This window comes from Macaca nemestrina, chromosome 11 (assembly GCF_043159975.1).
Source record: "Macaca nemestrina isolate mMacNem1 chromosome 11, mMacNem.hap1, whole genome shotgun sequence".
In the NCBI taxonomy this organism is placed as follows: Eukaryota; Metazoa; Chordata; class Mammalia; order Primates; family Cercopithecidae; genus Macaca; species Macaca nemestrina.
The window spans coordinates 106,020,925-106,034,913 of NC_092135.1; the positions used below are offsets into that span (position 1 = coordinate 106,020,925).

Below are 13,989 nucleotides of genomic sequence, written 5' to 3' on the forward strand. Positions count from 1 at the left end.
TATCTAACGCAAAGGTTGGATTGAAGAGGGAAGAAATGTTAGGCTAGTTAGAAGGACACTGCAATAGCCTTGAGATTCTCAACCAGGGTAGTATATTAGAAGTAAACAGGAGAGGAAAGATTTGAGAGTTATCTCAGAAACAGAACCATCTAAAATTTTTTGGACTGATTTGATGGCTCCTTCATTCATTTGCTTATTCACTCAACAACTATTTTTCAGTGTTTTGGATGGGTCAGACATTATGCTAAGTGAAAAATAAGAAGGTAAGAAAAAGAAGACCCTGAAGATGATTCCCTCCCCAAAATTGGGCTACTAGCCATTACTCAGTGGTCTAAAGTGACGCTTAATATACATCCATCCCTCCCTCCATCTAGCCATTCAGTACTTACTGAACACCTACCTTGTGCCAGGCATTGCATTATATAATGGTTATGAACAAGTCCAGGAAAGAAAAATATAGGGAAAAGGGAGAATGAAGGGGAAAAATGCTGTCTTCATTCTCATAGCTTTGGGAGTGCCTTGTTTCTAGAACTCCCATCTTTTTCCTGGTGGTCTGGCCATAAGGCACAGTACATGGTGGTAAACCACCAGACTGCTGGAATTGAGTAGAGATTCTTAGTCATCCAAATGAGGAGAGGACCTTCTATTTAATTTCTAAATGTGTGCCTTGATTTGGCATATTTTAAGCAGAGCAAAACATTATACCACAAAGGTATCTAACATGATTCCCATGTACAGATTTTAATATTGTCTAGAAATACAGGCACAAGAAAAATAAGCTCTGAGCAAAGCCAAAAGGTACTGAAAATAATAGAACATACTTTGAACATTAAAAATCTTGTATCTGGTTTGGTTGGTAAATTAGTTTGAGACATATAATTCTACTGCCTTCCAAGGAAAGCCTTGATCTTTTAAAATTAAGATATGCCTAGACTTTATAAGAATAAATCCTGACCACTTTCTGTGCTTTCTGAAAAACAACTAGGTAATAGAATGACTACCACTGAGAAGTATTTTGCTTTATGGCAGCTGTCTTTTCATTATTATTTTATGAGAGCTAGTCTAGATATTATATATCCTTCACTATCTACATTTAGTTCTTTTTAGATGCCTGGGGTTATGTCAGTTTCTTTGGATCTAACTGGATCTCAAAACTCCATCACTTCAATACTTTCCAAAGGTTCTTAGGCAGGTAGGCTTACCTCCAAAAACATTAACATGACTAATGCATGCGGCTGGTCATTTCTATTAAAACAAAAAAATTAAAAGGTATTTTTAGAGACTTATGAACGCCATCAACAATTATTTCAAGTATAAGCTAGTTTGTATACGCCAAGGGTGAGACTTTAAATGCCTATAAAATCTGTCTGTAAAAAAGGAATTTTATGAGAGCAGGCACATTTTAGTTTCAACTTTAAGGATCTGAGCCTGCTTTGGACTTGGTGTTCTATGAACTATGAGCTAACTAAGTTACGGGAAAGCAGCCTGCACCCATGGTAAGATGAAAAGGCAGAATCCTGGGCCTGTGCATTTTAATTATAGCTCTACTGCCTGCATCATTGACCAAGTTTGGGTATTTGTTTCTGCACAGAAAATAAGATTTGAGGCCCACACAGTGGCTCATGCCTGTAATCCCAACACTTTGGGAGGCTGAGGCAGGAGGATCGCTTGAGTTCAGGATTTTAAGACCAGCTTGGGCAACAGAATGAGTCTCTGTCTATATTCTTAAAAAAAAAAAAATAATAAATATATAAAATAAAATAAAATTTGAATAACCATTTACTTATTTCCCATTGAAAATGCTTTTTAGTTATGAACTATTTTAAACATGCTTATTTTTTGCTGATGAGAAACAGGAATTGAAATTGGAAAAAGTATAAAATACTACATAAGTGACCAATATAGATACTTCCATGATTATTATCTCAAATGAACATATTGGTAAGAGAAGCCTTCACCGTCCTGGGCACTCGATCCATGGGTGAAAGCCTTCAGTAACGGTGAATGTTATTTTCATTTTGCTTGGCTTAACCAAATGGGGACCTTGGAGTAAAAAAAGTAAAAAGATGAGCCCAGAGAGAGGCTGGCAGTGGAGAGGCGGAGGGAGAGCCACAGAATTAGAGGCGGTCTGTGCTGGAAAGGCCCTTTGGAGATCATCTCACCACCCTCCATGGGCGGGAAAGAAAAACAAACGGGAGCCGTCTAAGATTTATGACTCTTACCTGCGGCGGAGATCCTCTGCCACCGCTGCCCGGCAGCTGAACAAATAGGCTCGGAGCGACTTCAGCCGCTGCCGCAGCCGCAGCACGGCGGCCAGCGGCTCTGCGTGGTGGTACAGCATGGCGTTCTCCTGCTGGATGTCGATGAGCGGCTCCTCGTACACGTACTCCAGAAACTCCTTGGCCTGCTTCGACACCTATAAAACAAGCGTTGTCAGTCAGTCCTGGAGAAGCACCTGGCTCTCCACACTTGCTCAAACTAGGAACCATAGCTGATATATCAAAGGAACACCATTATTTTCTGAATACAGACAAATGAAAAAGTCTGTAGTAGAATTAAATGTAAATTTTGACTTCTCTCTCTTCCAGACATTCAACTGTAAGCTAGGAAGGAATTTATTAATTCTGCATCTTGACTGCAGTGGTGATTATAGGAACCTACATATGTGATAGAAGGGCACAGTATGGTGCCATTACACTGACCCATTAGACCAATGTCAATTTGCTGTTTTTGTTTTTGATATTGTACCTCAGTTGCCTAAGATGTAGCCAAGGGAGGAAACTATGTGAAAGGTACACAGAACCTCTCTGAATTGTCTATGCAATTTCCTGTGAATCCACGATTATTTCAAAATAAAAAAGGAATTAAGAAGACTGTCTTAATATAAATCCAGATTTTTAAAAATGACATAAATTTATATGTGCATATATATGTATGAATATTCCATAAGACTTTTAAAAAGTAGCCACTTAAAAAATAGGCAAATCAAGGCCGGGTGTAGTGGTTCTGCCTGTAATCACAGCACTTTGGGAGGCTGAGGCAGGCAGATCACTTGAGGTCAGGAGTTCGAGACCAGCCTGGCCAACATGGTGAAACCCCGTCTCTACTAAAAATACAGAAATCAGCCAGGCATGGTGGCACATGGCTGTAATCCCAGCTACTTGGGAGGTTGAGGTGGGAGAATTGCTTGAACTCGGAAGGCGGGGGTTGCAGTGTGCCAAGATCATGCCACTGCACTCTAGCCTTGGCAACAGAGCGAGACTCCGTCTAAAAAACAAACAAACAAAAAAGAGTAAATCATGTACATATTACAACATTCAAGAGGGATAAAAGGATATTATTTGCAGAATAATCTGACTGACTAGCAAACAAGCTCAAATATCCTGCTTCAGTGACCAGAAAGGAGTTGCTCTTATTACAACTTTGAACTTGGGCTAACTCCAGCCAATATATCCATCCAATTCTGTATCCACCTCGAGTGGTAATCCATGGTGATCCACAAGACTATGAAAGTTCATTTTATAATGTCATTGTCATCAGTAGAAATAAATAGTACGTGGAAACACAATGTCTCAGATATACAGAGGGAGTGGCTTAAATAATGCATAACGTGAGGGTAATTTTTCAGAATCTGTACATATCAATCACTGATAGTGAGATGTAGATTGGCTACAAATACATAGAAAGTTGGCTCAGTTTCTATTTATGGAAAGTAAAACCTCTCTAAAAAGTTCCCATTAAAATCTCTCTAGGAGCAAGGTTAGAATTCAACATTAAAATAAAAAACTTTGCTTATTAAAAAGAAAATAAAAAATCTACTATGTTTCATATGCTAGGCTAGAAGTACATTAATAAAGATATATAGGATACAGTTCCTACCCTCAAGTGGCTCACTGTTTAGTATGAGACAAATATTTAAAACAAAACCGCATGTAACATGCAGCATGTAGCCTGTCATCTGCTACAAAAGAGGTATGGATGGGGCCCACTGGTAGCTTAGAGGAGGGAGAAATCAACACTCCTGGTGGGGAGAGGGTTGGCAAAGCAGGTGGCACTGGATCTGAGTGTAGAAGATAAACAGATATTCACTTGCTGAACAAATGCGGGACAGAGGAGAGTACAACAGGCAGAAACAAACATAACAACCCCTCTGTATGTATATGTGATAATTAAATATATGGCTATTATATGTTGATTATAAATTTCTTGTACATAAACATAGAATTCAATATGACCATTTTCTTATATTGCAAAGCTTATATCAAAGTTTTTGTTCTTTATAGGAATGCAAAAAAATACATCATTTAAAAAATAAACATCTAATTTTTTTCCTTATAAGCAATTATTTTTGAGGTACCTGTTGTGTTGTGTGATCCTATAGCATCCTGCAGAGTTAGAGTTACAGAATTAGAGAAGTTTACAGTCTCTGAAAATCCAGGCCACAAAGAGGCAACTAGAATTAGCCAAAATCTTCAACTATCTAACCAGATTGGAAATAACAGTTATTCCTCACTTTTATTTTTGAGGCATATATGAATAGACACAGGTACATGCCAGATACCGTAGCAGGCATTAGGCATCCAGTGGAGAATAAAACAAGCATGGCCCTGTCTTTAGGTATAAGAGCCCACAGTTCGGTGGGAAAGAAAGAATTGGGTTTAAATATTTTATTTATCATGATTAAATATTTGCGATATTTAAATATCTTAAAATGAGGAAAAGACTGATGGTGTTTTGGGAAATGAAGTACAACCCACTTGAAACTGTTGCTAAAAAATGATGTATTGTACAATTCAATTAGTCTTTCTGGCTCTATTGAGCAGTGTTTATATGGAGTCAGGGCCCTGCTGAATTAGGTTAACAATGCTACCTTTTAGTAGGTGAACAGAGCGACAGAGGGCACTGGCCAGTCTCCCAGGCCTTAAAAGGCTTCTCTCTTCAGGTGGTACTTAAGCCCAAAAGGAAGAAAAAAATCTTTTACAGAGAAAGTAAAAGCAGTGAGACAAATGGAACAGCAGCCACTGACATCAGTATTCATAAACTGAAATTACAAAAAACAAAAACAGAGCTCTTTTCAACCATGTCGGAGGCGCTGCCTTCACCAGTTGTTACTAGCAGCAGGCATACGGTGCACATCGCTACCGCTGCTGCCTGAGTACATGAACAAATCCCCACCACGTTCAGCCATTTTTGGCAGCAAGGCTGAGCGCATGAGCTCATTTTTGAGAATCAGCCACTAACAATCGGTGAGGGAATTTTTGAGAGAACTCAAAATCTGGCATGGGATACTATTTTTGCAAAATAGAGCATTGTATCCCCACTGACTTCCTAAGTTCTAAATGACCCTCTATACTGGCATGAGGATTGCACTCTCAAACTCAACTCGAATTAAAAAAGAAAATGTTAAAAAAAAGTTACTCAGGAACAAAAGCCAAAGATATTCTTAGGTGATAAAGTTTATGTGAGAATAAGTATTTTGTTAATATAAATATTACATGAATTATATGTGAACACTGACTATGTTCCAACTAAGAGCTAAGAGCTACTGTCCTACTTCTTGCCAACCAAACTATGAAAAACCTAAAAAGCCTGCTGCCAATTCTGATGTAAAGAAAAATTCAGCTCATAGTCAGGTGCACATGAATGAGCTCAAAACTCTATTTTAAAAAATGAATGGTTTGGACTGGCACTCTTTTCCACGATACCACTCCATTCACATTAGTATTAGTATTGACCTATTAGTATTTTACCAAATAATATTTAATATTTATTAATGATATTCATTCTATTCATATGAATGAATTTCTTTCCATAGCTTTTGTAGCTTATAAACAGAATAGTTTGAGCTATAAGAACTCAACACTGTAACGGTGATTATGCCGCAGTTTATGAACTGATTATTTCTTCGCAACCCTGCAGACTACATGATTCAAGAGAAATGAGAGAGAGGAATCCAAGAGGAAACAGGCCTCCTGCCCTACCTCACATTCAGGAGGAGTTGAAGAAAATGCCAAAATCACATTATGATTAGCTACAAACTAATAATTACCATTTACACATATACATTTATAAGTAAACACATATGTCATTTGACTTGAACATTATTAAGTATCACCAGTGTAGATTCAAACACAATACAACTTTTGTTACGTTGGTGACAGCCACCTCTTAAAAACAAAGTTCTTGAATGTTGTTCAGGTTTGCGTAATCCTGAGGGAGAGTGTTCTGGTATGCTCCCCCACAAAAATAGCCCCTGGTGATAACGCAATGGGGCAAAGGGAATGTTTAACCATAGATAGCAATTTGGAGATGACATGGTATTATGGTGGTGGTAGTGAGGACTTTATTTTTATTAAAGGAGGAAAATGTATCAGAATGAAACATGAATAAGAAGGACTCATAGAATAACAGACTAGTAAAGATAATCTAATTCAATTTTCCTCAATTTGCGTTCCAAGGAACACTAGTCCCACAAAAAAGTCGTTCTGAGGTCCAATAAGATGTATGCCACACACCACTTTCTTTCCTTGGAGATTCAAAGCACAGCATGTTTGCATATTAAAACTGAGACATCTCGTACCGAAGAAAACCTGCTTAACCCAGCCACTTCTCAAAGCTATTTGACTATAGACAGGGCAGCTGTTCAGTGCTGCACAGGATGCATGGGCGGTGGGAGTGTGGGAGATAAGATCCAGCCTGGACCCCCACTCACCAGCCAGAAGAAAGGGTATCTTTCTCTACCTCGCTGCATCCTCTTGCTAAGCTATGAGTTTGCTGAGCTGTGTTCTAAAGGCGCCCTTTTCCAATTCCCGTAAAGCTGGCCTAGCTGTGGCCCTCCTTTTTGTGTAACACCTACTAACACGAAAGAATCTGGTGATGCTCCATGGAATACACTTTGAGAAACACTGAACTAATCCATTGCCTGTATTTAGCAGAAGAGAAAATTGAGTACAAAGAGCGTAAGTAACTTATTTGTGGTCATGTCATGGTAGAATTAGAGCCAGAACTCAGATCCCTGGATACTCTGCTCTGTGCTTTTTAGCATTGTTTACATTCACAATTCTTCTTATTATTATTTATTTTATTTTATTTATTTATTTATTTTTTTGAGACAGAGTCTCGCTCTGTCACCCAGGCTGGAGTGCAGTGGCCGGATCTCAGCTCACTGCAAGCTCCGCCTCCTGGGTTCATGCCATTCTCCTGCCTCAGCCTCCCGAGTAGCTGGGACTACAGGTGCCCGCCACCTCGCCCAGCTAGTTTTTTGTATTTTTTAGTAGAGACGGGGTTTCACCGTGTTAGCCAGGATGGTCTCGATCTCCTGACCTCGCGATCCGCCCATCTCGGCCTCCCAAAGTCCTTACAGGCTTGAGCCACCGCGCCCGGCCCACAATTCTTATTTTTTAATCATGTTACCATACTCTATCAGCTTATCACTCCATAAAAGAGTTTTCCTGCCCCTTCTCCATCTTACAGCAAGTAGGCAACAAAAGATGACTAACCTATAATGTGATTAAGCAGGACACTGACACGTAGGATCCCATTTGATTTTAACTTTAAAATAAAACTGAAGTTCAGTAACATTTCATTTATATAAAAGTTACTTGTTTGTGCAATTTATTTTATTTTATTTTAGAGACAAGGTTTTGCTCTGTTGCCCAGGCTGGCTGGAATGCAGTGGCATGGTCAAAGTTCACTGTAACTTCAAACTTCTGGGCTCAAGGGATCCTCCCATCTCAGCCTCTGGAGTAGTTAGGTAGGACTACAGGTGCATGCCACCATGCCTGGCTAATTTTTAAATTTTTTGTAGAGATGGCGTCTTGCTATGCTGCCCGAGCTGGTCTTGAACCCCTGGTCTCAAGCAAATTCTTCTGCTTCAGCCTCCAAAAGCACTAGGATTACAGGCATGAGCCACTGCGCCCAGTCTATTTGTGTATTTTTTTTACTGTCTTTCTCGTTTCACTGGAATAAGAGCATCCATGAGGGCAGAAACTATGTCCCCAGTGCCTAGAACAGTGAGCACAATAAATATCCAATAAATACTTGTTGAACAAATGAATGAATAATTTACAATGCTCGGGCCACAACTTTGAAGCACACACTCTTGCTTTAGACATAATTCCTACAGCTTGGTTATTTGTTTCTAAGTTCATAACATATTAAAATGCAATGAACTGAGAGTCAATAAAGAAGAAAAGAGGCCGGGCGCGGTGGCTCAAGCCTGTAATCCCAGCACTTTGGGAGGCCAAGACGGGTGGATCACGAGGTCAGGAGATCGAGACTATCCTGGCTAACATGGTGAAACCCCGTCTCTACTAAAAATACAAAAAACTAGCCGGGCGTGGTGGCGGGCGCCTGTAGTCTCAGCTACTTGGGAAGCTGAGGCGGGAGAATGGCGTGAACCCAGGAGGCGGAGCTTGCAGTGAGCCGAGATCACGCCACTGCACTCCAGCCTGGGAGACACAGTGAGACTCCGTCTCAAAAAAAAAAAAAAAAAAAAAAAAAAGAAGAAAAGATAGCTAGAGGCAGCACGGAGACAACAGAAGTGACCGCTGACATCCTGGCACCAAGAGAAGAGAGGCAACTACAGGAAGCTACAAGGTGAAAACAAAGAGCATACAACCCTGATTGAGGGCAACTTGGCACTATCCATCAAACTGAAGAATGTACATACCTACATCTAGGAAGTTATCTACAGACAGTTTTGTTCATCAGTGAAAAAAAATTATATTCAATATTATGTAGAAAGTTATTCATTGAATTACTGTCTATAATAGCAAAAGACGGGAAAAATCTAAATGTCCATTAAAAAAAAGAACTTGTTAGACAAATTAGTGTGTGTGTGTAGGATTCATGATGAAATAATTTAAAAAGTGCAAGGAAGAGTTTTATTATCTAAATGGAAAGCTCTCTAAGCACAGGGTGTATACTATATTGTCATTTTTGTTTGAAAAAATACATGTATATAAAATATCTCTGGAAGGATACATGAGAAAGGAGTGTTTTGGTTGCCTCTGAGAAGAATGGGGTGAGTAAAAAGGAGATTATTTATATATGTACGCATGCCCCCTTTTACTTTTTGAACCTTGAACTTACTGAAAGTATACTATATTCAAAAAAGAAGAATGAATAAGGCTGGGCGCAGTGGCTCATGCCTGTAATCCTAGCACTTTGGGAGGCCAAGGCGGGTGGATCACGAGGTCAGGAGATCGAGGCCATCCTGGCTAACACGGTGAAACCCTGTCTCTACTAAAAATACAAAAAAAAAAAAAAAAAAATTAGCCGGGTGTAGGTGGTGCCATGCCTATAGTCCCAGCTACTCGGGAGGCTGAGGCAGGAGAATGGCGTGAACCCAGGAGGCAGAGCTCGCAGTGAGCCGAGATCATGCCACTGCACTCCAGCCTGGGAGACAGAGCGAGACTCCAGCCCCTCCTTCCCCAAAAAAGAAGAATGAATAAAATATAGCAGTGCAAGGCATTTAGGGGAAAAACAGCCTCACTTACCACATTAAACCCTCAAGTTATCTATCACAGGACAGAACAATCATTTACATTAATAATTCTGGTCCAGGCACAGTGGCTCACACCTATAATCCCAACACTTTGGGAGGCCAAGGTAGGAGGATTGCTTTAGGTCAGGAGTTTGAGACCAGCCTGGGCAACAGAGCGAGACCTTGTCTCCACCAAAAACTAATTCAGAAATTAGCCAGGTGTGGTGGCATGCACCTGTAGTCCCAACTACTCAGGAGGCTGGGGTGGGAGGAATGCTTGAGCACCAGAGTTCAAGGCTGCAGTGAGCTACAATCATGCCAACTGCACTCCAGCCTGGGTAACAGAGCAAGACCCTGTCTCTAAAAAAAAAAAAATTATGATTCCAAGGCATTAAAAAAGTTAATTTTTAATATATATATTTTTAAATAGAATATGACAGTTAAAATTTATAAAATTATAAAAGTAATATAATCCCATTACTGAAAATTTGGAGAATAAAGATCAACAGAGAAAAAATATATCTATAATGTTACCACAATAAAATAACCACTTATTGCTTTGGTAAAACATTTCCTTCCTGTATTTATTCCCATCTCTATCATAAAAATTCATAGCCAAAATCATAATAAAATCAATTCTAACGGTAACGCTTCTTAGTCCTGTTAAAATAGTCACTGTGGGCTAATGGAGGAGGAATTAGGAAACCTTCAGTTTAATTACAATTTGTTCTCAGAATCTCCAAATGACTCTGATCAAGAGGTTTTTCCCATCAGTGAGCTTTTCCTCAGCTCCGCAAGGGCAGTAGAGCTTGCTTTGAATACCTCTCAAGATATAGAGATAGGAAATGGTTTATGTAACATGGAAAACCCCTAGCTAAATGGAATGTGAATATTCAAGCTAGGATACAAACAATTTTTTTTAAAAACAAAACTAAGGGAAACTATTTGGAAGAGTTGGGGTTGTTTGATTTCCTTCCCATCTCTTTGCGACGCTTGATATTTTTGATTAGGGGGACAGGGAAAGTTATCTTCAAAGAGATTTTATTAGAAAATGGCTATAGAAATTGAGGATAGGGTTTAGCTGCTTCCTAATCTTGGAGCTTAATTCAATCTTCAGTATAACACCAGAAAATAGATGAAATACTGCTTTAAAAATAATTAGGATTATTAATATTCCAGAGGGCAGGCCAAGAAATGCTTCAGATGACAGATTTCATTCTGTTCAGCAAAACCATTTTTTTACTCTTTTAAATGGATATTCAAGCCAGTCACATACTTGCTATTAAGGATAGCAGGCAGATCTAACAGAACAATGTCTGGTCTTGAAAACTGATAGGTCTGAATTGATCCTCACAATTAGGAGAATTAAGTTAAATCCTGATATCTGAGCAAAGACAGACAGACACTGGACTAAATGGAATATAGTTACTTAATGCCAGTAAGAGATGATCCAGATAAAATCCACCAGTTCCCTTTTTGCTTTAAAACCTTCCTTGGTCCACTAAGAACTTGGGAAGGAGTGGTCTGACAAAGGAGATTTTCCTCATGTGCAACATGGATAAAGCGAGTGTACCTAATATCTTCAATTACCTACCTATCCTCTCAAAATCAAATCTAATTACTTGAATGACCACCACAACAAAACATCCTGCTTTACAGAGAGATTTTGAGTGTCAATGATGGCTAAATTGGTGATTTCTGTGACCTTCAGAGCTCATTGCAAACAGACTCGGATCTCCTCCTCCATTTCATGCCTTCATCAACCATGCTTCCATTTTCATTTTTCTTATTCAGTGCCACGTTTTCTGCTTTTGCTTTACTAATTGGTGTGTACTCTGGTGGCAGGTACTACATGCCTAAACTCTCAATGGATCACAGGGCTGGGACTGCCTCACTTACTTCCTCTCTAGACACCTCTCATAGTTGTCAAAGCCCCGCTCCAAGCAGATTAATCCAAAACTTCTAAGCCAAGCTCAACTAGCATTCTTTCCCTCTAAATAATTTTTTATCTAATACACACATGGCAAATATATTTATAGTCTATATTCAAAGTGTCAAGTACAAGAAGCAGAGGATAGAATGATAATTTTGTCTGGCAGAGAAGAAAGAAAGAATCAGGAGAGGAAAAGAGGTTTTAAGCTGGGTTTTAGGATTTGCTGTTGTGGGTGAGGGCAAAAGGAAGACAAGAGGTATGAAACAGCATGGCATGACAGGGATATAGACGGATGGCTGTAATATTAATGAAGAGACTGGTGCTGGGAAACGGTTATGGATGAAGGAGCTAGGAAGGCAGGCAGGGGCTAAGGATCACGGAGGCTAAGAGAATTGTATTTGTCCTGTATACAATTGTAGTAAAAGCTAACCATAACTGAGGGCTTATGATGCACCACACCCTGTGCCAGGTGCTTTCTGTGAAATCACTTATTTAAGCAAACAGCAACCTTATGAACTGGGCTCTATTATTATTTCCATTCTAAAGTTGAAGAAACTAAGACAGAGAGAGTAAGAAACTTACTTAAGGTAAGATTAGGACCTTTCTTTTGAAATATACTAACCAGCGAGCGACGCTTAAAGGCAGGAAGTGCAAATAGGAGGCTCCTAACTTCCTTCATGTGAGTGAGACTGAGGGTTTGAGTTAGTGTGGTGGGACTGGAGTACAGTGGAGAGCATGGTCTCAAGAGCTAAAATGAAGGCTTGGTTTTGCTAACTGCTTAGGCAGCGTAGGTGTGGCAGAGGGAGGAGTCCAGGATGTCTCCCACATCTGGTAGTGGTGACTGTGGGCCATTCACCAAGACAGGTAATGTGCACTCGGGGGAACATCTGGTGAGTGTGATGTGATAAGGCCAATTTGGGAAATGTTGAGTTTGATGTTCCCAGGGGACAGGCTTCATGCTTTCACTCATTTAATATACATTCCTGCTTATCTACTATATGCCAGAACTGTGCTAAAACACATTCCGTATGCCCAGAGAGCTCACCTTTATAGAGAAAATAGACAAGCAACTAGCTGTTATAGAGATGTTATTATGATAATGAAAATAGTAACAGCTTCCATTCATTAAGTACTTATCACAGTCATTTGCTAAGTGCTTTTCTTATATTATCCCAATTCACACAACTCTTTTAGGTAAATATGTGAAATGATGATGGGAGCAAATGCTTATTTGGTACACACTATGTGCTAAGCACTGTTCTAAACATGACACATGCATTAACCCATTTACCCAGCAGTAACTCTATAAGGCATTAATATCCTCATTTTACATATGAGGAAACTGACACCTAGAAAGTCTAAATAACTTGTCTAGGTTAAACAGCTAACTAACAAGTGACAATGCCAAGACTTGGGCCCTGGCAGTCTGGGCTGGTTTTACAGATTACAAAACTGAGGCTCTAGGAAATTCAAGCAATTTGCCCCAACAAATCAAGCACCTGATAACAGATAGAGGTTTTAACTCCAAGTTCCTGCTATTAATCCCTTAATAAGTGCAATTCTCGGCCGGGTGTGGTGGCTCACGCCTGTAATCCCGGCACTTTGGGAGGCTGAGGTGGGCGGATCATGAGGTCAGGAGATCGAGACCATCCTGGCTAACAGTGAAACCCTGTCTCTACTAAAATTACAAAAAAAATTAGCAGGGCGTGGTGGCAGGTGCCTGTAGTCCCAGCTACTCGGGAGGCTGAGGCAGAAGAATGGCGTGAATCCGGGAGGTGGAGCTTGCAGTGAGCCGAGATCGTGCCACCGCACTCCAGCCTGAGTGACAGAGTGAGACTGCATCTCAAAAAAAAAAAAAAAACAGTCCAATTCTCAAGGTCCACATGACACGATGGTGGCACGAAGAAGAGAGCCAGCAATGTAGTCAACAGGGAATGGTAGGGAGCAACAAAAAAACTGTCACCACGGAGGACATGCCTTCTTTAGCTCTCAAAGAATAAGCAGGGATTCCCCAGATGGATAAAAATATCTGGAGCACAGGTGGGAAGATGGTCACTAAACAAGAGAAGGGGTTCTTCTTTCTCTCAAGTTAGGAGGGAAAACAGGATAGGTACAAATACAGACAGATTTGTAGATATTCACATTCATATTTCATAACTTCATTTTTCTCCTTGAATAGGAGACAAGGTCATATGCTGAGAATAACTAGGAAGAGGCATCTTGAAAACAGTGAAGATTTAGATGATTATTGGGTAGAACTGGAAACAGAGTTGCCCAGGGATATATTAGAAAAGGACATAAGCCAATTGACCACTCACAATTTTCATGTTTGTTTTATAAGACTTCAAAGATTCCAGGTAGGGGACAGCTCTAGGACCCTTCCCCACCTACTTTCTCCCAGGTAACATAGCTCCAATGAAAGTAAGTCTCAGACATCTGTTAGCAAGGTGGCATCAAAACAGACATATACACACAGACCAATGCAACAGAACAAGAACCCAGAAATAAATCCACGCCTTTACAACCAACTCATTTTCAACAAAGCTGCCAAGGACCTACATTGGGGAAA

General features: G+C 40.0%; 1 protein-coding gene across 6 annotated transcripts in view; it reads right to left on the bottom strand.

The window, feature by feature from the left end:
• LOC105468002 (pleckstrin homology domain containing M3) overlaps positions 1-13,989 on the bottom strand; it is a 211,206-nt gene that overhangs the window by 105,780 nt on the left and 91,437 nt on the right. For all 6 annotated transcript variants that reach the window (XM_011717876.3, XM_011717878.3, XM_071073316.1 and 3 more), the window contains one exon: positions 2,223-2,416. In XM_011717876.3, coding sequence (XP_011716178.2) covers positions 2,223-2,416 — 194 coding nt within the window. The remainder of the gene's footprint in view (positions 1-2,222; positions 2,417-13,989) is intronic.